At 49.6% G+C, this 22,970-nt stretch overlaps 1 protein-coding gene across 1 annotated transcript; it reads left to right on the top strand.

Moving 5' to 3' along the window:
- Positions 1-1,299: 1,299 nt before the first annotated feature.
- LOC308679406 (nucleotidyltransferase MB21D2) lies at positions 1,300-3,231 on the top strand (the record flags this gene model as incomplete). Its single annotated transcript, XM_081347017.1, has 1 exon — positions 1,300-3,231. One exon carries the CDS (start codon positions 1,300-1,302, stop codon positions 2,560-2,562), a length of 1,263 nt encoding a protein of 420 aa, XP_081203143.1. The 3' UTR covers positions 2,563-3,231.
- Positions 3,232-22,970: the final 19,739 nt, after the last annotated feature.

Below are 22,970 nucleotides of genomic sequence, written 5' to 3'. Positions count from 1 at the left end.
GGCCAACAGTGCGTTGTTTGTTGGCTGCCAAGCTGAAGTCTGCATTGCTTTAGAAAATTTTGTTGGTTTTCTAGTTTTGCATTTAAATATTGGAAAAGCAACGTGGCGGCTGAGTTGGTCAATAGTTCAATAACATACGAATATCTTTAGTAGAGCTCTCAGACTATTACATTACCTGTTTCCCCTTTTCCCCCTTCGTATTTACTGTCTCCTCTTTAAATGAGTACTGTTCTTATTATATCAATGAAATAAAAAAATAACTTTCTTGCATTTATCAATAGTTTTTAGTTTATACATATCCTAGCTATTTTAACATTCAATCTTTTTAGACAATCAATGTCCTGGTTAAGTTTTTCCAATATTTGCTTTCCCATTAATATTTATATTTTACGTTTGATATTTATAATTTCCAAGTTTTAAATAACCCCAATTCCCTTTATCACAAGTCTGTATTGCTTTAGATTCCCTTTCTTTTTATACCTTTATACCTCCCTTTCATATTTCGTACCTGAGCAGAGCCCGGCTCAGGCTGGGTTGTGCCTACAGGCAGTCCTTGAATGGTGACCACACTGGAGCCCAAAATTTCTGTTGCTAAGCAAGACGGTCGTCAACCAAATTTTGCCGCATTTTGCATCCTTTCTTTGCCAGAGTTGTTAAGTGAATCACTGCAGTTTTTAAGGGGGTAGCATGGTTGTTAAGTGAACCCGGCTTCCCCATTGTGGGAAGGCCGCAAAAGGGGATCAGGTGATACTGACACCCTGCAACCGTCATATATATGAGTTCAGTTGGTTAAGCCTCCAAATGTAAATCACATGACCGCAGGGATGCTGCGACGGTCGTAAGTGTGAAAAAAAATGGTCATAAGTCACTTTCTTCAATGCCGTTGTAACTTTGAACCATCAGTAAATGAACTGTTGCAAGTCTACCTATACGTGGGATGGGATGTAGTGAGGAGGGGGTGCTTTCCAGGAAGTGGAAGAGGCAACTCAGCCCAAATATATTGTGTGTGAGAAAGAGGGTGAGGACAGTGCCTCCTTAATGGTTCCCGGGAGTATACGGTAGATACAGATCCTCAATCTGGCAAGATTCTGTCTGTAGGAGTTACAATAAAGGGCTCAGCTTGGAAGAACCACCCTGTGTCCTTGGTTTTGGTCCTGACCCCGCGGCCTCCAGAAAGCTTTGGCTCCAGGAGGCCCCCCTGGAGGGAAAGGCCCAGCTGCTCCCTTGTTTGGGGGGCAGGCTCTGAAAGCACCCAGGCTCTAGCCTACCTCTCAACCTCTTTGTCTCTTCCTTCCAGGCATGGTGCAAAAACTTGACCAAAAACTTCCAGTCGCCAATGAATACTTGCTGCTTTCCGGAGGGGTCCGAGAAGGCGTGGTGGATCTTGACCTGGACGAACTGAACTTCTATGCTCGTGGCACTGACTACGACATGGACTTCACCCTGCTTGTGCCGGCCCTGAAGCTGCACGACCGAAACCAGCCGGTCACCCTGGACATGCGCCACTCCGCCTTGTGTCACTCCTGGCTGAGCTTGAGGCTCTTTGACGAAGGGACCATCAGCAAGTGGAAGGACTGCTGCACCATCGTGGACCATCTCAACGGGGCCACCAACTACTTCTTCTCCCCCACCCGCGTGGCCGACTGGTTCTACGAGTCCATCAGCGTGGTCCTCTCCGAGATCCAGAAGAAGCCCCAGCGGGGGATGCCCAAGGTGGAGAAGGTGGAGAAGAACGGCACCCTCATCTCCATCATCTTAGGGGTGGGCAGCAGCCGCATGCTGTACGACATCGTGCCGGTGGTGTCCTTCAAGGGCTGGCCGGCCGTGGCCCAGAGCTGGCTGATGGAGAACCACTTCTGGGACGGGAAGATCACGGAGGAGGAGGTCATCAGCGGCTTCTACCTGGTCCCGGCTTGCTCGTACAAGGGCCGGAAGGACAACGAGTGGCGCCTCTCCTTTGCCCGCAGCGAGGTGCAGCTGAAGAAGTGCATCTCCAGCAGCCTCATGCAGGCCTACCAGGCCTGCAAGGCCATCATCATCAAGCTGCTCTCGCGCCCCAAGGCCATCAGCCCCTACCACCTGCGCAGCGTCATGCTCTGGGCCTGCGACCGGCTGCCCGCCAGCTACCTGCTGCAGGAGGATTACGCCGCCCATTTCCTGCTGGGCCTGATCGATGACCTGCAGCACTGCCTGGTCAACAAGACCTGCCCCAACTACTTCATCCCCCAGTGCAACATGCTGGAGCACCTCTCCGAGGAGACGGTCATGCTCCACGCGCGGAAGCTCTCCTCCGTGCGCTCCGACCCGGCCGAGCACCTCCAGATGGCCATCGAGCACGTCAAGGCTGCCAACCGGCTGACGCTGGAGCTCCAGCGGAGGGGCAGCGCCACCAGCATCCCCTCCCCCCAGTCGGACGGAGGGGACCCCAACCAGCCCGACGACCGGCTGGCCAAAAAGCTGCAGCAGCTGGTGACTGAGAACCCGGGAAAGTCCATTTCGGTCTTCATCAACCCCGACGACGTCACACGGCCCCACTTCCGAATTGACGACAAATTCTTCTGAGACTCCCTCTGTCCCCCCCCCATGGCCTCCTGCCCCACCTCGGACTGTGGGACCCCTTCGCTCACCCGGGTTTTCCTGGGTCTGTTTCCGTGGTCAACATATCAGGCCGAGGGGGGGTCAGCATGAGGGGGGGGCAGGTTCTGGGCTTGGATTGGCTGCTACGCTGACTTTGAGGCTGGCCAGTCCAGCTTCCTCCCAGACTACCGTGACTGTCTGCACATCTGGCGGCCTCCTTCAGCAAGAATCCCCCTCTACCTTTAGCACATCCCCTTCGCTGGTGGGCTGGGTCCTCTTCGTATAATTGGCTTCCTAACCCCCCCTTTCCCCACCTGCTTTCCGAGGGTGACTGTGGGAAACGCCCGGCGGAAGAGTGAGCTGTTTCCTGCCGCTCGGCCATTTGGCCCGTCTGTTCCCGGGACTCACCCAGGGGGACCAAAGCGAGGCCAGGAGCGATGATCTCACCAACGCCTCTGGACTGAGGCCGTTTCCTTCCCCTGATCGCCTGTTCTTGAATGTAATTGATCCGCATCAGGGCTGGGCAGAAGCAGGAGGCTCTTTCTGCCGAAGGTCCTGCAAGTGAGACCCTGGGACAGTCGGTCTGAGCACGTGTCCTTAGTCAACGCCTTACTTCCAAGCGATTAAAGGACGGGCCGTGAGAACGGTCCCTGTGCACTCACCCCTGGCCTGGCCTGCTGTGGCTTTTTCTTCCTCTCTCTCTCTCTCTCTCTCTCACACACACACACACATCCATCCATCCATCTATCTATCTATCTATCTATCTATCTATCTATCTATCTATCTATCTATCTATCTATCTATCTATCTATCTATCTATCTATCTTCTATCCTCTCTATTTATATTCTGCTTTTACTATTTTTATAAGTAACTCAAGTGGTGAGCATACCTAATACTCCTTCTCCTTTTCATATTTTCCCCACAACAAAAATCCTGCGAGGTGGGTTGGATTGAGAGAGAGTGATTGGCCCAAAGTCACGCAGATGGCTTTCATGCCTAAGATGGGACTACAACTCACATTCTCCTGGTGATTGGCCCAAAGTCACCCAGCCGGCTTTCATGCCTAAGGCGGGACTAGAACTCACATTCTCCTGGTGATTGGCCCAAAGTCACCCAACTGACTTCATCTCTAACCTAAGACGGGACTAGAACTCCCTGTTGCCTGGTGATTGGCCCAAAGTCACCCAGCCGGCTTTCATGCCTAAGGCGGGACTAGAACTCCCCGTCTCCAGCTTTCTAGCCTGGCGCCTTAACCAGCAGGCCAAACTGACTATGTATGAAAGGGGATTTTTGGTGTTGGGGCCACATTTGGCAGGCCTCTCTGGCCTTGTGTGGGTGAGCCTGGCAGAGCCAACCCAGGTCTCCTGCCATCCTTCCAGGCAGGATGGTAGAGCTGGCAAGCATCCAACAGGGCAACCCCGAAGTTGCCAAGGAGAGGAAGGGTCCGGTGGGGGGAGGGGCTCCAAGGCCATTGTGCTTAGAATCTGGGGAGGGGGGGGGCTTCAGTCTTGGGTGGTTTCCTGAGCACCGAGGTGTGTGTGTGTGTTCCTTCCTGGTGGATTCCTTTGGGGCCTTCTCTGGATTGCACCCCGGCCCTCGCCTCCCTTTCGGTCAGGCCATCCTCTGACCGCTTCTGACCTGCTGGAACCCCAGGCACTTTGGGGGGGGGGTTTAGGGTTTCCCCATTTCTGGGAGGAGCCCGTGGGGCTTTGCAGGGCTGCCCCCTTCTCTGAAGCCCTGAGGAATCTGCCTGCTCGCCTTCTCGATGGGCTGGTCTGGCTGAAGGGGGACTGGGCAGTTGGCCGGCCAGGGAGCCCAGCCGTGGTCTGAGCCCGTCAGCTGAGCCAGCCGCCCTCTTCAACCAGGTTTGTGCTAGATGGATTCTCGATCCGGGGTCTCCAAACTTGGCAACTTTTAAGATCTGTGGACTTCAACTCCTAGGATTCCTCAGCCGGGTTGGCTGGAGGAGACCCCTGGACTCGGATGGTCCCAAAGAAATGGTTAATTGTCCTCACCGTCAGGGAGTTTCTCCTTAATTAGGTTCGAGTAGTGTGAACGTGGGCTAGACAGTTCTTTGCTAAGTGTAGAGAAGCTACCTGGATTGCTAGGTCAATTGATGGCTGAGTGTTTTCCAGAAAAAATAGTAGCCCAGCCAGACGCCTCCCGCAACAGAGACCAAGTATCTGGGTTCACACATTCTGGTACACCATCATCTGCTTAGGGCGGTTGGCAGCAGCAGGGTGTTCGATGCCACTAGATGGCACCCAGGGACCGTTGGAAAGAAACGCGGCCCGAGGAGCAAAACCCGGTCAAATGTCACAGGGCAGCCCCACCAGGTGGTGGCGTTTGGGCCAAGGGCCCCTGGGGCAATTAACGGGGAAAGGAGCCAAAGGGAACTTTGTCTCATCCGAAGGAATGAAAATACGTAAGGAAGCATGCAGGACAAAGTTGGACAGACAAATGATCCTTAGAAGGACCAAAGAAGCCTAAGGTGAGTGTTCTGGAACTAGGAGATTAAGTCAACAGTTCGTTTAGTGACCGAAGTTATAACCACACTGAAAAAAGTGATTTATGAGTTGAGGGACTAGAAGACCTCCAAGGTCCCTTCCAACTGTTATTTTATTCTATTCTGTTCTGTTCTACTCTACTATATTCCATTCCATTCCATTCCATTCCATTCGTTCTGTTCTGTTCCGTTCTGTTCCATTCCATTCCATTCCATTCCATTCCATTCCATTCCATTCCATTCCATTCTATTCTATTCTATTCTATTCTATTCTATTCTATTCTATTCTATTCTATTCTATTCTATTCTATTCTATTCTATTCTATTCCATTCCATTCCATTCTATTCCATTCTAAATGACTGGACAGCCATTTGCCTGAAATGGTATAGGGTTTCCTGACTGAGCAGGGGGTTGGACTAGATGACCTCCAAGGTCCCTTCCAACTTATTATTCCATTCCATTCCATTCCATTCCATTGACTGTTTTTCACATTTAATGACCATTGCAGCATCCCCACGATGACATCAGCATTCGGACGCTTGGCAACTGACTCATATTTATAACCGTTGCAGTGTCCTGGGGGTCACGTGATTCCCCTTTTGCGACCTGACAAGCAAAGGGGAAGCCAGATTCATTTAACAACCCTGTTACTAACAACAACTATGGCAAAAAGGTCGTAAAAAGGAGCAAAACTCACTTCCCTGCTTAGCAACAGAAATTCTGGGCTCCGTTGTGGTAAGTCGAGGTCTGCCTGTGGTCTTGATTTTGTCGATCTCTGTCCCCCCCCCCCACTCTCTGGTTTCCTTTGTGAGTTTTGTAATGCTCAAAAGTGACCACACGTTTCTCCCTACTCACTCCGGGCATTGAGCCTGACCCAGTGAAGTGACCTTATTCACCTGCTCAGGTGGGATGCTCCATTTAGTTTAATTTAATTTAATTTAATTGGGCGGCTCACCCTGTAAGGAGATTAAATGTACTGTTGAAAACCGAACCAACAAAACGAACAAAAAGATTAAAAAGGGGGCTGAAACATATAGGGAACAGTTGCAGGATTTGGGTATGTCTAGTTTAAGGAAGAGAAGGATGAGGGGTGACATAGCAGTGTTTCCAACCTCTCAGGGGCTGCCACAAAGAAGAGGGAGTCAAGCTATTCTCCAAAGCACCTGAAGGCAGGACAAGAAGCCATGGATGGAAACTCATCAAGGAGAAAAGCAACGTGGAATTAAGGAGGAATTTCCTGACAGGGAGAACAATTAACCAGTGGAACCACCTGCCTCCAGAAACTGTGAATGCTCCAACACTGGAAGTCTTTAAGAAGAGACCGGACAGCCATTTGTCTGAAATGATATAGGGTTTCCTGCCTGAGCAGGGGGTTGGACTAGATGACCTCTCAAGGTCCTTCCAACTTTATTATTATAAAACAAAACAAACAACCTGACCAACAGCAACATACACACGCACACACACCGGCCTCCAGCCACCACCCATAACCAACACAACTCTTACGAGGAGAGCGTCAATCAGGATCGTGATGAAATTAACTCCGGTGGGTCCATGAAGATTTATCCGTGACTCCTCAGGTCTTTAAAATGGGTTAATGAGGCTAAATTTCACTCCTGGGGTTCAGACAAGCTGCTCCCCACCTCTGAGTGTTAGCTGCTGAGTTGTGTGAACCCATCAATGAACAGAGACGAGAATCTGAAGGGGCCACAAAGAGAGATGTCTATGTATTTATTTGCAGCCGCCATCCCAGGCAGTCCCCGACTTATAACCACAATTGGGCCCAACGTTTCTGTTGCTAAATGAGGCAGTTAAGTGAGTTTTACCCCATTCTGCGACCTTACTTGCCACAGTCATTAAGTGAATCGTCACAGTTATTAAGTTAGTAACACGGTTGTTAAGAGAATCTGGCTTCCTCACTGGAATGGTTGCAGGAATATTTATGTCTTAGGATGTGCGTAGCAGAGCCCAGATTGTCCTTGACTTACAACAGCTCATTTAGTGAGTTACGACGGCACTTAAAGTAGGGATTTATGACCATTTTTCACACTTGAGACCATGGCAGCATCCCCAGGGTCACGTGATTTACATTCGGATGCTTGAAAACTCACATTTATGATGGTTCGCACAGTGTCCCCGGGGTCACGTGGTCCTTTTTTGTGACCTTCTGACAAGCAAAGTCAATGGGGAAGCCAGAGTCAATTAACAACTATTTTGTTAACTTACCAACTTGCAGTGATTCACTTAACAACTGTCGTAAAATGGGGCAAAACTCACTTAACAAATTTCTCACTTAGCAACCCAAATTTTGAGCTCAATTATGATCCTAAGAGGAGAGGACAGCCATTTGTCTCAAACGGTAAAATAGAATAGAATAGAATAATAACTTTATTGTCTTACTTTGAATGTACACTAATCGGCATATGTTAAAATGAAATTTTGTTGCATTGAGCTCTCAAAGGGTCACCCCCACCTCCGAGAGACACTGCGTAAATATGACAAAAATAAATACATACATACAGAATTACACATACACCCACCTATAATAACATGACACAGAGAAACAACACAAGTCTAGTTCGGCTGTGTCTGGCAAGAAAAACAGACCTGGCGAGGCTCAGTGTCTCCAGCTTGAGGGGGTTGGACTAGAATTGATTTGAGTTTAGAAGACCTGCAGGGTCCCTTCCAGCTCTATTCGGATTGACTGAACTTAAACACGCTTGGGGTAAACAGATCTATTACCCAACGAAAATTTTGAAATAAATAGAAATTAATAATTAGAAATAAATTAAAAGAAAAACAAAAATAAGCAAAAACTCAAAAAGGGCAGACTTCATGGGCCCCTGGGTCTTTTTCTGCCATCGGCTTTCTATGTTCCTTCTGCTTTGTCCTATCCTCACCGAGAGCTCGATGGGCGTTTGGCCTCGCTTTTGGAAAGCTGCATCCTGCTTGGATGGAGCACGGAGAGGCGAAATCCAGTTCTGGATGGGAAAAAAATAAAATCTAAGAGGCAGGAAGATTTTGGTGGGATTTTGGCGAAGCCTCCAGCATCGGTGGCCCGTCTTCAAGAAGGTGTCGAGGAGCGACTGCATCGGGCTGGCTCAGCGGATATCTCGGCTTCTCCAAGCAGTGACTCATGGAAAACCCTCCTCACAGGAAAAGTCTCAGTTGGCTTCCCTCGTCCTCCACCTGAGCCTCCTCCGCTCTCTCATCCCTTCTTTCTTAGGGGTCACTTCAATCCCGCAGAAGGGGGCGGGGCTCCGGGGAGGCGGAGAGGCTGCCCGGGCCATTTCAGCACCAAGGACAGCAGCTTCCTCCAGGCACCCCGTTCTTGGCTAAGAAGTTTGCTCTTTTTAAATTAAGTTTTGTTACACAATAAAAATACAGAGGAAGCGGAAGATAGCAAACCAAGTGAAAGAAAGAGGAAAATGCAAAAGGAGGGGGGAGGAAGAGAGAAACGGGGTGACGTCTGACCTTCTCCACTGCAGTAAAATACAATAAATAATTCAGCCTCACTCTTTACCTTTTAAAATCACAACCTTTCAGGACGTTTCTACAATAACAAAAGCATTCTAATCATCACTACCTAAAATCAAAACTTCATTTTTTCCCCCCAGTTTTGAGCAAAAAGTCTAGGAGCGGTTTCCAAGTAGGAGCAAAACTAGTTAAATTCTTCCTTTTAATTAAGTGATTAATAAATTAAATCGAGAGCCAATTTGGGCTATTGTTTAAAAGTGCTGGCCTAGAAACTAGGAGATTCTGAGTTCTAATCCTGCCTTGGGCCAATCATCAGAAGACAGGGAGTTCTAGTCCCACCTTAGGCATGAAAGCCAGTTGGGTGACTTTAATTTCTGTCAGCCCACCTCACAAGGTTGTCGGGACTATTAGGTATTTTCACTGTCTTTGAGTTACTTATAAAGTAATAAAGGTGAGATAAAAATCTAATAAATGAAATCATTTCTGTCACCTCCACTAACACCGTCACCTTTGTCACTGCCTCTTCCATTGTGGAAATCACAGAACAAACAATCTGGGGAAATCCTACTCGCTGTGTTTGCATCTTAACCGTAATTAGTGCTACGCCTGATTGGTTTGTGGTGACTCACCTTTTCACGCCAATGTAGCTAGTCTGTAGTTCCGTGTTTTGTGCAAGCCAGGAAATGGAGTCATTCTAGAGACATGCAAAGTCCTGTGATTACACAGCCTAACTCTTCCACGGTGTGTGTGGATAGCTTTACATGAAGAAGTCCAGCAGCCCAGTGGCCAGCCGTCAGCCCGGATAACTCTGGGGGAAAACACAGCTTGCAACTTTCGCTTCTTTCCTTAGCCTGCCATTTTCAGAAACCACGAGTGCTCTGGATGGGAAGTTTCTTCCCTGGTCAAATGCAGACGCCTCCCCCAGATGGAATGGGACCCCACTCCCCACGGCCAGCTCGCCATGGGACAAATGACCACAGGACAATTCAACAATTCAACTTAATTATTTAAAATAATTTTAAAAAATATTTTAATTTTTGACATTCCCATTTCATTTTGTCTCTCCTTTGGCATCCTTTCTTTAATGATCCAATTCCACCATTTCTTGATATTAGTATAAATCTTGTCCTGTGGCGAATTCTCCCACAGCAAGTTGGTCGTGGTGGGTGGTCCTAAACCTCCCCAGAGGAGGAGAGCCCAGTTGCACGAGGCCCTGCTTTCCACCATCCAAACTCTTTTGGGGTCACCTTCAGCTCCTGTCCAAAAGCTGCCTTAATCCACAGCCACACCTGTAACTTGGGGAGTGGGAGGGGGACTGCCATGGTTTCAGTGGGCAGTGGCCACCGGCCCACTCCTTGATTAGCCATGTGGTCTCAACTGGGCTGCCACATCTGGTGCTGGGAGCCTGGGCAACGGGTTGCCTGGCCTTGCCTGTCCTGTCCTTGGCTAGTGTGGACATTCCAAACTCTGATTGTTCAAAAGATTCCTACCACACCATCTTTGGGTCTGTGTTCTGCCCTGAAGCGAAGCAGCTACTGACAAGTAAAAGGAGAGTAAGTGCACCAATGGAGAAGAAGCTGGCTGCTCCTGTGGTCGGCTTTCACCCCTTGCGTCATCTCACCCCACTGGGACCGGCCCTAGCATTCTTGGACTTGGCTCGGTCTAGGGTGTTACCTAGTTTGGGTCATGAAACGTCTGCAAGAAAATAATCAAGCTCAGACAGCACCAAGGATCCCATAGTTGTCCTCCTCCTCCTCCTCCTCCTCTGCAAACCTCCCTCCCTCCAGCATTGATTATGTTCCCTAGTTGGGTCATGAAACATTTTCAAGGAAACCACCCAGCTCAGAGAGCCCCAAGGACCCCACAGTCCTCCTCCTCTTCTTCCCCTGCAAACCCCCCCCCCTTCCTTCTAGCATTGATGATGTTACCTAGTTTGGTCATGAAATGTCTACAAAAAACACCAAGCTCAGAGAGCAGCGAGGGTCTCTCATTTCAACCGTGAGCTACAAATATTCTCCTTTATTGGTGGAAAGTCTTCCGGCATCCCCTAAAAAGCAGCAGGAACCATTTCTATCCAAAGGTTGACCGACTGGATCTCCAGAGTCTAGGAAGACCTGGGCAAGAAGGAAAAGGGATTTTTTTTTTTTGCTCCATCTTTGAGAAGAGAGAACAAGTCTCTAGAAGTGGACAACTGTCTGCTTAGATCAGGGGTCTTCCAACTTGGCCCTTTGATGACTTGTGGACTTCAACTCCCAGAATTCCAGGAGCTGAAGTCCACAAGTCATCAAAGGGCCAGGTTGGAAGACCCCTGGCTTATATGGGGCTGTTGAGAAAGCTGCGTTTTCCTCATCATGGCCTGCATCGTCTCTGTAAAGCATTCCTGGCAAGAGACAGGCCCTCTCTCACCAAGCCGGGCGAGGATGTATTCGGCGGGCACCCTGCCAATCTCATCAAGAAGGCATTAAGCTGGTGCAAGACGAGAAGGATGGCAAATGCCCAGAACCGAATATGCAGCCCTGGACGGAGGCCAACGCCACGGGAGACAAAGGGACAAGCAAGCGGGTGGAGGCAGAGGCTGGCAGGAAATGGAAGGAGGGGTGCCAGGAAGGAGTGCCACTCCCCACCTCAGACGCTTCTACAGCGACACCCAGAAGGCAGGAAGCGAGCAGGGAGGAAACCTGCCCTCCTGACACGGGAGGGCCAGGTGGAAGCGGTGGGCATCCTTGGCACTCGGGGCGAAGGCGCACCATTAGAACACAAAAAAAGGCTTTTGTGCCAGGCAACTCGCTTCGCATGAGACAATAGAAGGAGGAATAAGAAGAAGGGCACCTACTGGCCCAAAATTCCCACTGCTCACCAAAAGGGTGAGCTTTGCCCCACTCTACGCCCTTTCTTTCTTGCCACAGTTGATGAGGGGATCGTTGCGGTTGTTAAGTTAGCAAGACGGCTGTTAAGTGACCTTGGCGTCCCCCTTGACTTTGCTTGTCAGGGGGGTCGCAAGAGGGGATCACGTGACCCCAGGACGCTGCAACGGTCGTAAGTGTGGACCAGTTGCCAAGCGTTCTGTGACCATGGGGATGAGCCGATGGTCGTAAGCGTGAAAAACAAGTCATAAGTCCCTTTTTTATAGCGCCGTTGTCACTAAATGAATGAATGTTGTAAGCTGAGGACTGCCTATATAACCCCTTTGCACTGTGAGTGGCACTGGGTCCAATTCAAGCGGTTGGCCATCCCCTGCGAAGCCCTACATGGCACGGGTCAGAACCGGCTTTGCCCCCTCCCACCAGCCCATCCCACTTGGCCAAGCAGGGAAGGGGAGCTGCAGAGCCCCTCGGACAAAGGATTTCAACTGGCCGGGCCTAGGAAGGGGGTCTTCTCTGCCGCTGCCCCTGCTTTGAGGAATATTCTGCCCCCAGAGGTGAGGAAAGCCCCCAGTCTCTGGGCATCCCACAAAGGGTGAAAACTGAGCTTTGCAGCCACGCGTGGGGGCACAGAGAGCCACACAAGCAGGGGGCTGGCTAGTCCCCCAACTCCCCCCCCCCCACGCCTGTAACGATCCAACCTTAAATGTCCATCTCAGGATTTCCATTCCTTTTGATGTTTAATTGCCCTTATTCTATAATTTTTAAAATTTGAACCTTCATTTATTTTTAAATTTTAATGTTCATTTTTATATATTGATTTGTTTATCAGCTGTATTATACTGGACATTGCCCAGAGCACTTCTTTGAGGCAGATGGATGATTTAGTAATATAAAATAAAAGAAAAAGAAAGGAAGAAAGAAAGAAAGAAAGAAAGAAAGAAAGAAAGAAAGAAAGAAAGAAAAAAGAAAGAAAAAAGAAAAAAGACGAGATAAAAGAAAAGAAAAAAGAAAGACAAGAGAAAAAATAGAAAGAAAAAAGACAGAAAGAAGAAAGAAAGAAAGAAAGAAAGAAAGAAAGAGAAAGAAAGAGGAAGGAAGGAAAGAAGGAAGGAAGGAAGGAAGGAAGGAAGGAAGGAAGGAAGAAAGGAAGGAAGGAAGGAAGGAAGGAAGAGGATTCACTATTTTGGACCCCAACAGAGATTAAATGCTCGAACTAAATAAAATGAAAGAAAGAAAGAGAAAGAAAGAAAAAGAAAGGAAAAAAGAAAGAAAGAAAGAAAGAAAGAAAGAGAAAGAAAGAAAAAGAAAGAAAGAAAGAAAGAAAGAAAGAAAGAAAGAAAGAAAGAAAGAAAAAGAAAATGTCAGACGAAATGGTGGAATCGGCCAAGAAGAGAAGTCAAAGCCAAGAAAAACACTTCAGGAATGAATTCACCACGAAGTTGAGAGAACTATTACAAAACATTGGAAGACAATCGAGCATGAATAAAGTCTTCTACAAGTTCTCCCTATTTGGTTGGTTTCAATCTCTGATACGCTACAACAGGTTCTCTCCAAACTCGGCCACTTCAAGACTTGTGGACTTCAACTCCCAGAATTCCCCAGCCAGCTGGGAATTGAATTCTGGGAATTGAACTCCACAAGTCATAAAGAGGCCGAGTTTGGAGACCCCTGTGCTAAAGGCCACCAATAGGCAGATAGTAACTTCATTTCAAAGGAGATACAGATGAGAACTTTCTCTTCAGGAGACGTGTGGAGATCCAGGAGACTTTTAGAAGATAATTCCCCATTTACACCTCTGAAAGGTGACATTAGATTGACGACCTGGACATTACCAAATCAGAAAACAACAGGAAGGCAAGAAATATCTCTGGAAAGATGGCTCACCACAGAAGGAGGAGTAGCAAAGCCTCTCTGGAGAATGACCAATGGCCAACAGATTATTCCACGTGCCAAATAAAGGAGATGTAATAGACTGTGTTAACTATTCTGCAACCCCCTTAATTTCATTTGCTAGCAAGATAAATATTTAGGGCTGGCCAGCGTAGAGTCCGGCATGGAGAAGGAGATGCCAGATGTCCAGGCTCTCTTTACAAAAGGCCAAGGAACAAGAAATATTATTGTTGGTGCACTCTGGATAATTGAGACAGCCAAAAACACACCCCAAAGAAGTCAGTCTGTGCTTCCTTACTTACAGAAAAGCCTTTGGCTGTGTTGACTGACTCAAGTGGTGAAAACGCCCTTTGGAAAATGGTGTTCTGTACCAGCCTGCTACCGGCCCTGCAGAAAAGGCAGGGACAACCCCTTTTACAAGAAGGCAAGAGGCTGGAACTAAGCCTGCCAAATTTATGGATACAAAAGCAAACAGAACAAGACACGAACCATGAAACAGGAGCTATTCAAGCAGTTGCCTTCAGCAAACCAGCCCTCCCACGCATTCCCCTTTTATACAGTTCAGGGCGTGGCTTCTCTCTGCCTCCTTCCTACGTGCCCCATTGCCTTCCTCTGTTTACTCCTGATTGACTGCCTCCTGCGTCGGGCGTCCTTGAACAGGGCCAGCTGTGGGTCATCTTCATCCACGCTGTCAGGCTCACACAGCTGGGTCTCCGTGGTGACCAAGTGGGAGGGGCCTGGCTGAGGGCTCTCATCAGCAAGCTCTCCAACCCCCTCAGCAAGCTCTTCAACACCCCCCTCCTCCTCTGAGTCATCCGACCCAACTGCCGAACCCACAGGCTGACCCTGAATCACAACAAATGGGAATTCCCAAATACCAGCCATCCTCAACTTACCTCCATTCATTTAATGACCGTTCAAAGTTACAACAGCACTGAGAAAAAGGACTTTTCACATGACCATTGTAGCATCCCCCATGGTCCAGCCCCCCCCCACTCAAGCAGGAGAACCTGCACCACCTCAGACAGGTGACTGTCCAGCCTCTTCTTAAAAACCTCCAGTGATGGAGTGCCCACGATGTCTGGTGGCAAGCTGTTCCACTGGTTTATTTATTTTATTTATTTATTTATTTTAATTCCATTTATATCCCGCCCTTCTCCGAAGACTCAGGGCGGCTTACAAGCTTAGCAATAGCCTTCATTCTATGTATATGCCTGCTTATTAGGGCTTTCACACACACCCCAAGCGGCATTATTACAAAGTCAGCTTAATTGCCCCCAACAATCTGGGTCCTCATTTTGCCTACCTCGGAAGGATGGAAGGCTGAGTCAACCTTGAGCCTGGTGGGACTCGAACCTGCACTAATTGCAGGCAGCTGGTGTTACTGAAGGAGGCATTAGCCCACTGCCCCACCAAGGCACCAAGGATTGTCCTCACTGTTTAGGAAGTTTCTCCTCAATTCCAGGTTGCTTCTCTCCTTGGTCAGTTTCCAACCGTTGTTCCTTGTCTTGCCTTCTGGTGCTTTGGAGAATAGCTTGGCCCCCTCCTCTTCTTTTGTGGCACATGGCTCCTTGTGCCCAGTTGTTGGTTTGCTTCTGACTGCCATTCAAGGTGCTGGTTATGACCCACAAAACCCTACAAGGCATGGAGGGTGTGTGTATGTGTTAGCTGCGGTCTGCTCGTCTGCCATGGTGTCTGCGTGGCCAATGTAATCCAACAGAGCTGATGTTCTCCAGCTTCCTTCAACCACCTGGCGCCATCTTGGGAGCACAATCTTTTCGGTATGGGCACCTGCCCTTTGGACGGAGCCTCTCCCAAAGAGCCCAGGGGGGGGGTCTCCCTCAGGGGGCATCCTGCACAGCCCCGAAAGATCTGGCTGCTTTCCAAGGCCTGGGGGAGGGGGAATGGATTCTCCAGTCAAGTGCCTATTACTTTTTTTATGGTTATTGGTCAGATTTGCCACCCTGATTCATGCTTAGAATTTTTTTTTATTCCAATTACATTATTTCTAGCTTGTTTTTTTGAAAATGTCTTGGCTGCCCACAGCTGATTCAGAGTTGAATGTTGCCTGAAGTGAATTGAATTGAAGCATGTTACATGGACATGCCATTTTAGCTGAAGGGTCAACACAGAACATTGACCATAGACTCATCGGGCTGGAAGGGACCTTGGAGGTCTTCTGTTCCAACCTCTTGTCCGAGACAGGAGACCTTACACCATCCTGGTCAAAGGGTTGTCCAGCCTATTTTTGAAAACCTCCATTGATGGAGCACCCACAATGTCTAGTGCAGGGGTAGGCAACCTTGGCTCTTTTATGACTCTTGGACTTCAACTCCCAGAATTCCTGAGCCACCATGGCTCAGCTTGGAAACCTCTCCCTTTCCCCTCAGCATGGCTGGCTCAGGAATTCTGGGAGTTGAAGTCCACCAGTCATGAAAGAGCCAAGGTTGCCTACCCCTAGAGGCACCATATTCCGTAGGTTAATCTTTCTCACTCTTGGGAAATTCCTCCTTATATCCCTAGAAATAAGATCTCATGGAATCCTAGAATTATAGGGCTTGAAGGAACCTTGGAGGTCTTCTACTCCAGCCCCTGCCTAAGGCAGGAGACCTTGCACCATCCTGGACAAATGGCTGTCCGGTCTCCTCTTGGAAGCCTCCAGTGATGAAGCACCCACAGCGCTCGGAGGTGAACTGTTTCACTGACTAATTGTTTTCCCTGCCAAGAAATCCCTCCTTGGTTCTAGACTGGATCTCTCTTTCACAAGCAGAGATCTGAGGGTGGGGGCTAGTGCTCCGAGCTTGTGGGTTGGGTTCAAATCAACCGCGCAGCCAACCAGCAACGGCAACGGCCCACAACCAAGCCATGCACCCACAGCACCTCCCAGTTACCCTCACCTGAGATGACCTATCCCTGACCCCTCACAAGACCCAAACTAGACCCTCACCTGACGGGACCCTCCCACAAGACCTCCTGACCCCAGGAAGCCTTTATAAGCAGAAGGACACTGACTGGGACATCCTTAAACTCCGCCGAAGAGGTTACCTAGCCTGGTAACAAAATGTTCGGAAACCTACCCACAAAACCGGCGGGTGAGCCTCCACCCTCCTCCTTCACCCGCGCTACAGATATTCACCACCATCGCAAGCAAAGATACCTCTTTACGCCACTTAAAGATGACCTCTAATGGCCCCACAACGGCTGGGAGGGAATATTTTTATCTCTGACTGAGAGGAAGACCCCGAGCAGAGCCACCTCCCCCTCTTGCTCTGAAGGCTTTCGGCAAAGGCAGCTGTGGCTGCAGCCTGGAAGGGGGCAGCCTTACCAGCCTAACTTTAAGGAGAGTTTCTGCCCGGATCTCCTTTTCCTCCCCCCCCCCTCCCCCTCCCCCACCCGATGAGGGATCAGGTTGTCCTGGGCACTCCGCCACCCGCCTGGGCTGATGGATCCCAGCTGCAAAACCAGAACGGCCGCTTTCTTAGCCCAGCGGCTTTTGTCCTTCAGAGCAACAATCAGCAGCCCCAGATCGGGTTTCAGAGGCTCGTCTCCTTTATCAGCCGAGCAGAAGGCCGAGCTGGACAAAGGGCAGGCAGGCCGTTACTCGGCCATTACTCAAGTCCTGCAATCAGGCGGGAGAAGGGGAGGGTGGGGGCTGCTTTGCAAAGGCAGCCCTCAGTGGGACTCTGTGCATGGCGGAAAGGTTGAAGATATGGGGTTCAGGTCCAAGGAGATCCCTGCCCTCTCTTCCTCCACCCCCCCCCCGTCAATCAGATATATCCAAGCACCACACCGGGGCTCAGCTGGGATGACTGGGGGTGGGATGGGGGTAGGAGGGGAGCAGGGATCTCCTTGGACTTGAACCCCGTTTTTTCAACTATGCAAGGGAGCCCCCTGCCCATCCTCCCAGCCCCCTCAACACTTATTTGCTAGTAGCCTCCACCTTCCAGACTTTCTGGGCAGCCCCATCTGGAGAAACAAAATGAAAAACAACAATCCCAGACATTCATTTCTCTCCCCCCCTCCCCCCCAATCAATGGATTTCTTCACCCAATCCAGTTTTTACCACCCTCCTATCGGGTTTCTAAGGAGGCAAGAGAAAAGTCCATTTATGCTCCTCCGGTTGTCCTCCCCCCCCCCCGTGGAATGGGGAGGGGGAATGGGGGAAATTCCAGATGTGCAGAGGGTTTTGGAATACCAATGTCTGTCTGCAGCCAGCCAGATCTTTTTCTTCTCTCTCGCCAATGCTTGATGCTTTCCTCCTACGGCGTCTTGTGTGAGCATCTGCGCTGCTGGGTGCTGGAGGACAGGCTGAGCACTTGTCGCCCACCCACGCTTTTCCTTCTTTCTTTCTTTCTTTCTTTTTCTTCCTTCCTTCCTTCCATCCTTCCTTTCTTTCTCCTCTCCCTTCCCTTCCTTTTCTTTTTCTCCCTTTTTCATTCCCATCTCCCTCCCTCCTTCCCTCCCTCCTTCCTTCCTTCCTTCCTTCCTTCCTTCCTTCCCTCCCTCCAGGGCTTTCTTTTGTCATAGGAGTTCCGGCACCTTTTTTGGATGGAACCTTGTAGGGTAGGCAAGGCACGTTGTATGACACGTGTGAGTTCCGGCACCTTTTTCTTTTACAAAAAAAGCCCTGCTTCCCTCTCTTCCCTCCCTCCCTCCCTTCCACAACACGTCTAAACCTATCCCACTTCCTCTCCCCTTGGGCTCCCTTCCTTCGCAAGAAGAGGGGAGACCCCTGGAGCCAGCTTGCCAAAGGGGGTGGGGTGTGTGTGTGTGGGGCGGCGTCCTCCCAGCCCCCTTCCCCTCTGAGTCAAAGCATCTTCCCAGCACTTTGGCTTCGGTCTCCAGGTGCTGGGCAGCCAAGGGCAGGCCTCCCTCGGCTCTCTCGCAGCCTCTTAAATATTTCAGCACCGCTGTTCTCTGCTGCTTATCAATTCCTTCAGCAGCTTCCAGAAAGAGGATTTCTTTCCCTTTGTCTCCCAGGCCCTTCTTTGCTGTTGCTCATCCTCACGTCTTCCTTAGCCTGCTGCTAGTTATTCATACTGGTGGCAATTCACACAACACGCTCAACCTGCTTGTTGAATTAAGCAGGTCGAAAGAGTCAATCAACCAAGCAGCCGTGATTTGTCTTGTACGGTAAGCCACAAAAGACTGGATCAAGGTTAACATTTTGATGTTATTTGCCACCTAGCGAAATGGGTGGCAAAGAAATTTAGTAAACAAACACGGACTAAGCTTAACAGGCTTAGAAGATCAGCTAAGATGATACACCGGGTCTTCAGGATAACTTGTATGAGGAATGGTTAAGGGCACTAGGCATGTCTGGCCTAACAAAGAGAAGACTTAGAGGTGTAGGACTGCCGTCTTCCAGGACTTGAGGGGCTGCCCCAAGAAGAAGGGGGGGTTGTCAAGCTCTTCACCAAAGCACCCGAGGGCAGGACAAGAAGCATCGGATGGAAACTCATCAAGGGGAGAAGCAACCTGGAACTGAGGAGGAATTTCCTGACAGAACAATCCATCAATGGAAGAGCTTCCCTTCCTCGCTTTTGGATGCTCCGTCACTGCATGTTTCCAAGAAGAGAGTGGACAGCCATTTTTCTGAAACGGTATAGCGTCTCCTGCTTGAACAGGGGGTTGGACTAGATGACCTCCAAGGTCCCCTCCAACTCGTGTTATTCTGTTAAGACTAGGATGGTTCTATCAGGGCCTATCTGTGATCCTTACACTCAGTCACTGAATATAGGTATCTGCTAGATTCTTTTTTTCTCCTGAGATATCTCTATGCTAATTTAAAAACTCCTCTTCATTGCGGTTGTTTTAAAAAAAGTACTAGTTTTTGCTGGCTCAGCGAGCAGAAACAGTTGTTATAATTCCATTTCCCAATTTTTGCTGGATTCAGGAAAGCAGTGCTTTTTATACGCTATGTGGCCTGGAAGAGTGTTAGCGTCCCTCAGTGTCTCTGTGGGCATCTATCTTGCCCTTATTAAAGCATCCTATAGGTCAGGGGTGTCCAATCTTGGCAACTCAGAATTCCCCAGAATCCATAAGTCTTAAAGTACACCAGTCTTAAAAAAAATTCTGGGGGTTGAGAGCCGTAAGTCTTAAACATACGAAGAACAGCTGCAGGACTTGGGTTTGGCCAGTCTGAAGGAAAGAAGAAATGGGGGAGACATAATGGCAGCGTTCCAGTATTTGAGGGGCTGCCACAAAGAAGGGGAGGGGGTCGCATTATTCACCAGAGCACCAGAGGGAAGGACGAGAAAGGATGGTTGGAAACTAACCAAAGAGAGAAGCAACCTGGAACTAAGGAGAAACTTCCTGACAGGGAGGACAATTAACCAGGGGAACAGCTTGCCACCAGAATTCATTGTCTGCATTCTCTTTAGAGGGTCGTTGAGGCTGCTTGGAGGTTTTATCTGTGTCTTCAGGGTCACCTGAGTGGTGCAAATGGGTGTGGAGCTTTGTTGGAACACCCATGTGCACCACTCCGGTGACCCTGAGGACACAGATAAAAACCTCCAAGCGGCCTCAAGGACTCTCTAAAAGAATTCAAACAACCAGCTGTCTGCAAGGAGTATAAATCCTTCCCTTCCCCACCCTCCAGTCAGAGCTGAAGAAGCTTCTTGGAGGAGAAGCGAAACATCTTCAAAGAAAATCAAGAAAGTCCAGTTGCCTCCTGAAAAAAAGCACCTTTGGGATAACGATGATTTGGATGCCTGACAATCTCGCACCGGGATGTGTGTGTGTGTGAGATTGCTCAGCATTTCCCGGCAAAGATCCAAAACTTACTGGGGGTGGACTAGATCCAGCTGCCATTAAGCCAGACCTTCCAAGTTTAATGGAAGCTTTCTGCTCTAATGCAATGCACCCCCTTCCAGCAGACCTCCAGAAGGCCTCGGTCTCCCTGCTGCATTCTGGGAAATGGATTCCTTTGTGGACAAATTGTTTGCAATCTCCTCAGAGGTTCCGCTGCCCTGGGGAATCTGCTTCCCTGTGAAATTTGCAATGCTCTTTCTCCAAAGGAAGAGGCCTGACAGTTCTTTTTAATTTATTATTGCAAGGTCCGACCCATAACTCTGCTTCAGGATGGCTTGAGACTCTGCGGACCTCTGCCTTGCGAATAAGAACTCGCTGGCTGGGTTAGGGTCCAGAGGATCCCGTGTTCATTGGCATTCAAAGTCACTGAGAGATCAAGGAGAACCTGGGTGGATGCGCCACCCCTGCCCAGCTCTACCAGCACTGTTTCCAAACTGGGTCCAGAGAACCCGTTTCCTCCAGGATCCTCTGTAGCTCCTTTCCAGCCGCCTTCTTGACCAACTTTCCCCCAAGGAGTAGATTGGAGCCCAGGGAATAATTGTCCAAGATGGAAGGTCCAGCGATGCCAGGCTCAAAGGATCAGGATCATACGTGGAGTCGCAGTTCCATAGATTTATTGCTCAAGCACAAGAGTCTTCAAACTTGGCAACTTTAAGACTCGTGGACTTCAACTCCCAGAATTCCTCAGCCAGCCAGTCTTAAAGTTGCCAGGTTTAAAGACCCCTGCTCAAGCACATACACAGGAATATAGCCGGTGCTACCGCAAGTGGGACGTGGACCATAAGCTGGGGATCCCTGCTGTAGATAACAGTCAATGGACTTTAAGAGGAGACCGTTTGTGGCTGTGCAAGGATTCCGAGCCGATGATGCACTTAACTCCATCCCCAACTCTGCCTCTCTTCTCCAAGAAGCAATGATGCCTTGAGGAAGGGTTGTACTCTTACCCCCTTAAGACCCCCCTCCCTGAAAGAGGCGGGCACCACTGCATGGAGTCACACACAGGTGACTCTTCACACACAACTCAGGAAGGGCCTGGATCTAACAGACAGGTGGATAAACTTGCCCTGCGCAAGACCTGCCCACCTCATCAGGAGACACAGAATATCACAGAATAACTTGTGTTGTCTTGCCTAGGACTTTATCTGCCAAAGGGCACGAATGCTCTTCCGCATGGCCCTTCCTTCCCCAGACGGAGGAGGACAGCCTAGACCAGGACACAATCGGGGCACAGAAATAACAAATTCCTGCCACCTGTATCGCCACAATATAATAATAATAATAATAATAATTTTATTTGTATACCGCCCTTCTCCCGAAGGACTCAGGGCGGTGAACAGGGCAAACATATAAAAATACAAGAATACAAATATTAAAAAAGATTAAACAAGGTGCCCAAAACTAACAACAATAAGTTAAAATGCACTAAAACAATATTAAAATCCAAACCCATCACCCATCAGGCCAGGCCGGCTTGTTCGAACAAGTAGGTCTTCAGATCGCGCCGGAAGGAGTGGAGATCGGGCGCCATCCGGAGCTCAACCGGAAGATGGTTCCATAAATCCGGGGCGCCCACAGAGAACGCCATCCCCCTGGGGGCCACCAGTCGGCATTCTTTGACCGGTGGCACCCTGAGGAGGCCCTCTCTGTGGGAGCGTACTGGGCGGAGGGAAGTTGACGCCGGCCGCAGGTGCTCCCCAAGGTATTCCGGACCCATGCCATGTAGGGCTTTGTAGGTCATTACCAACACCTTGAATCTCACCCGGAAGACAACTGGAAGCCAGTGCAGCTCGCGGAGCAGAGGTGTAACATGGGAGTGTCGGGAAACTCCCAGCACAACTCTCGCGGCTGCATTCTGTACCAGTTGGAGCCTCCGAGTGGCCCTCAAGGGCAGCCCCATGTAGAGAGCGTTGCAGTAGTCTAAACGAGAGGTCACGAGCACAGGAGTGACCGTATGCAGGGCATCCCGGTCTAGATAGGGTCGCAACTGGCGCACCAGGCGAACCTGGGCGAAGGCCCCCCTAGTCACAGTTGTTATATGGTCTTCTAAAGAAAGCTGTGAGTCTGGGAGGACTCCCAAGTTGCGAGCCCTATCCACGGAGGGTAAAAACTCACCCCCCATAGAAAGAGGTGGAATATTTTGAATGTCCCGGGATGCCGATACGCACAGCCACTCGGTCTTGTCGGGGTTGAGTCGAAGCCTGTTCCTCCCCATCCAGACCCGAACCGCCTCCAGGCAATGGGACATCACGTCGAGGGCATCACTGGGGTGGTTTGGGGCCGAAATGAAAAGCTGGGTATCATCGGCATACTGATGATACCCAACTCCAAAACCACGAATGATCTCACCCAGCGGTTTCATGTAGATGTTGAACAGGAGAGGCGAGAGGACCGACCCCTGAGGAACTCCACAAGCGAGAGGTCTCGAGGTCGACCTCTGCCCCCCTGCCAACACCGACTGCAAACGTATATAGGAGTGAAGCTATCTCGCTGTGTTCACTCCAGGCCTTCCTGAGAGTTAGAAAGTGCTCAGGAGGGGGGAGGCCCAACAAAATTCTTCCCTTTCCCCCCAGAAATGTGCCCTTAACATTGATTAGGATTAACTGTCCTCCAAGGGGCCATAAAATGTATATTTTCAATCTGCAGCCAATTGGTCAAGAATTGCCCAAAGTGGATGATTTACGCTGGGTGTCTGGCTAGCACATTCCTGGTTCCCTGCAAGGAGCTCCAGAAGAGCTATTTTCCAGAATTCCCTGACTGGGCTGGTACACAACTGGAATTATTCCTTACATAAGCTATTATTTGCTTAATCGTGATTTACTGACTAAACCACAGGTAGGCAAC

The sequence above is a fragment of the Vipera berus genome (assembly GCF_964194415.1).
Source record: "Vipera berus genome assembly, contig: HAP1_SCAFFOLD_458, whole genome shotgun sequence".
NCBI classification, from domain to species: domain Eukaryota; kingdom Metazoa; phylum Chordata; class Lepidosauria; order Squamata; family Viperidae; genus Vipera; species Vipera berus.
This window is presented reverse-complemented; position numbering and strand designations above follow the sequence as displayed.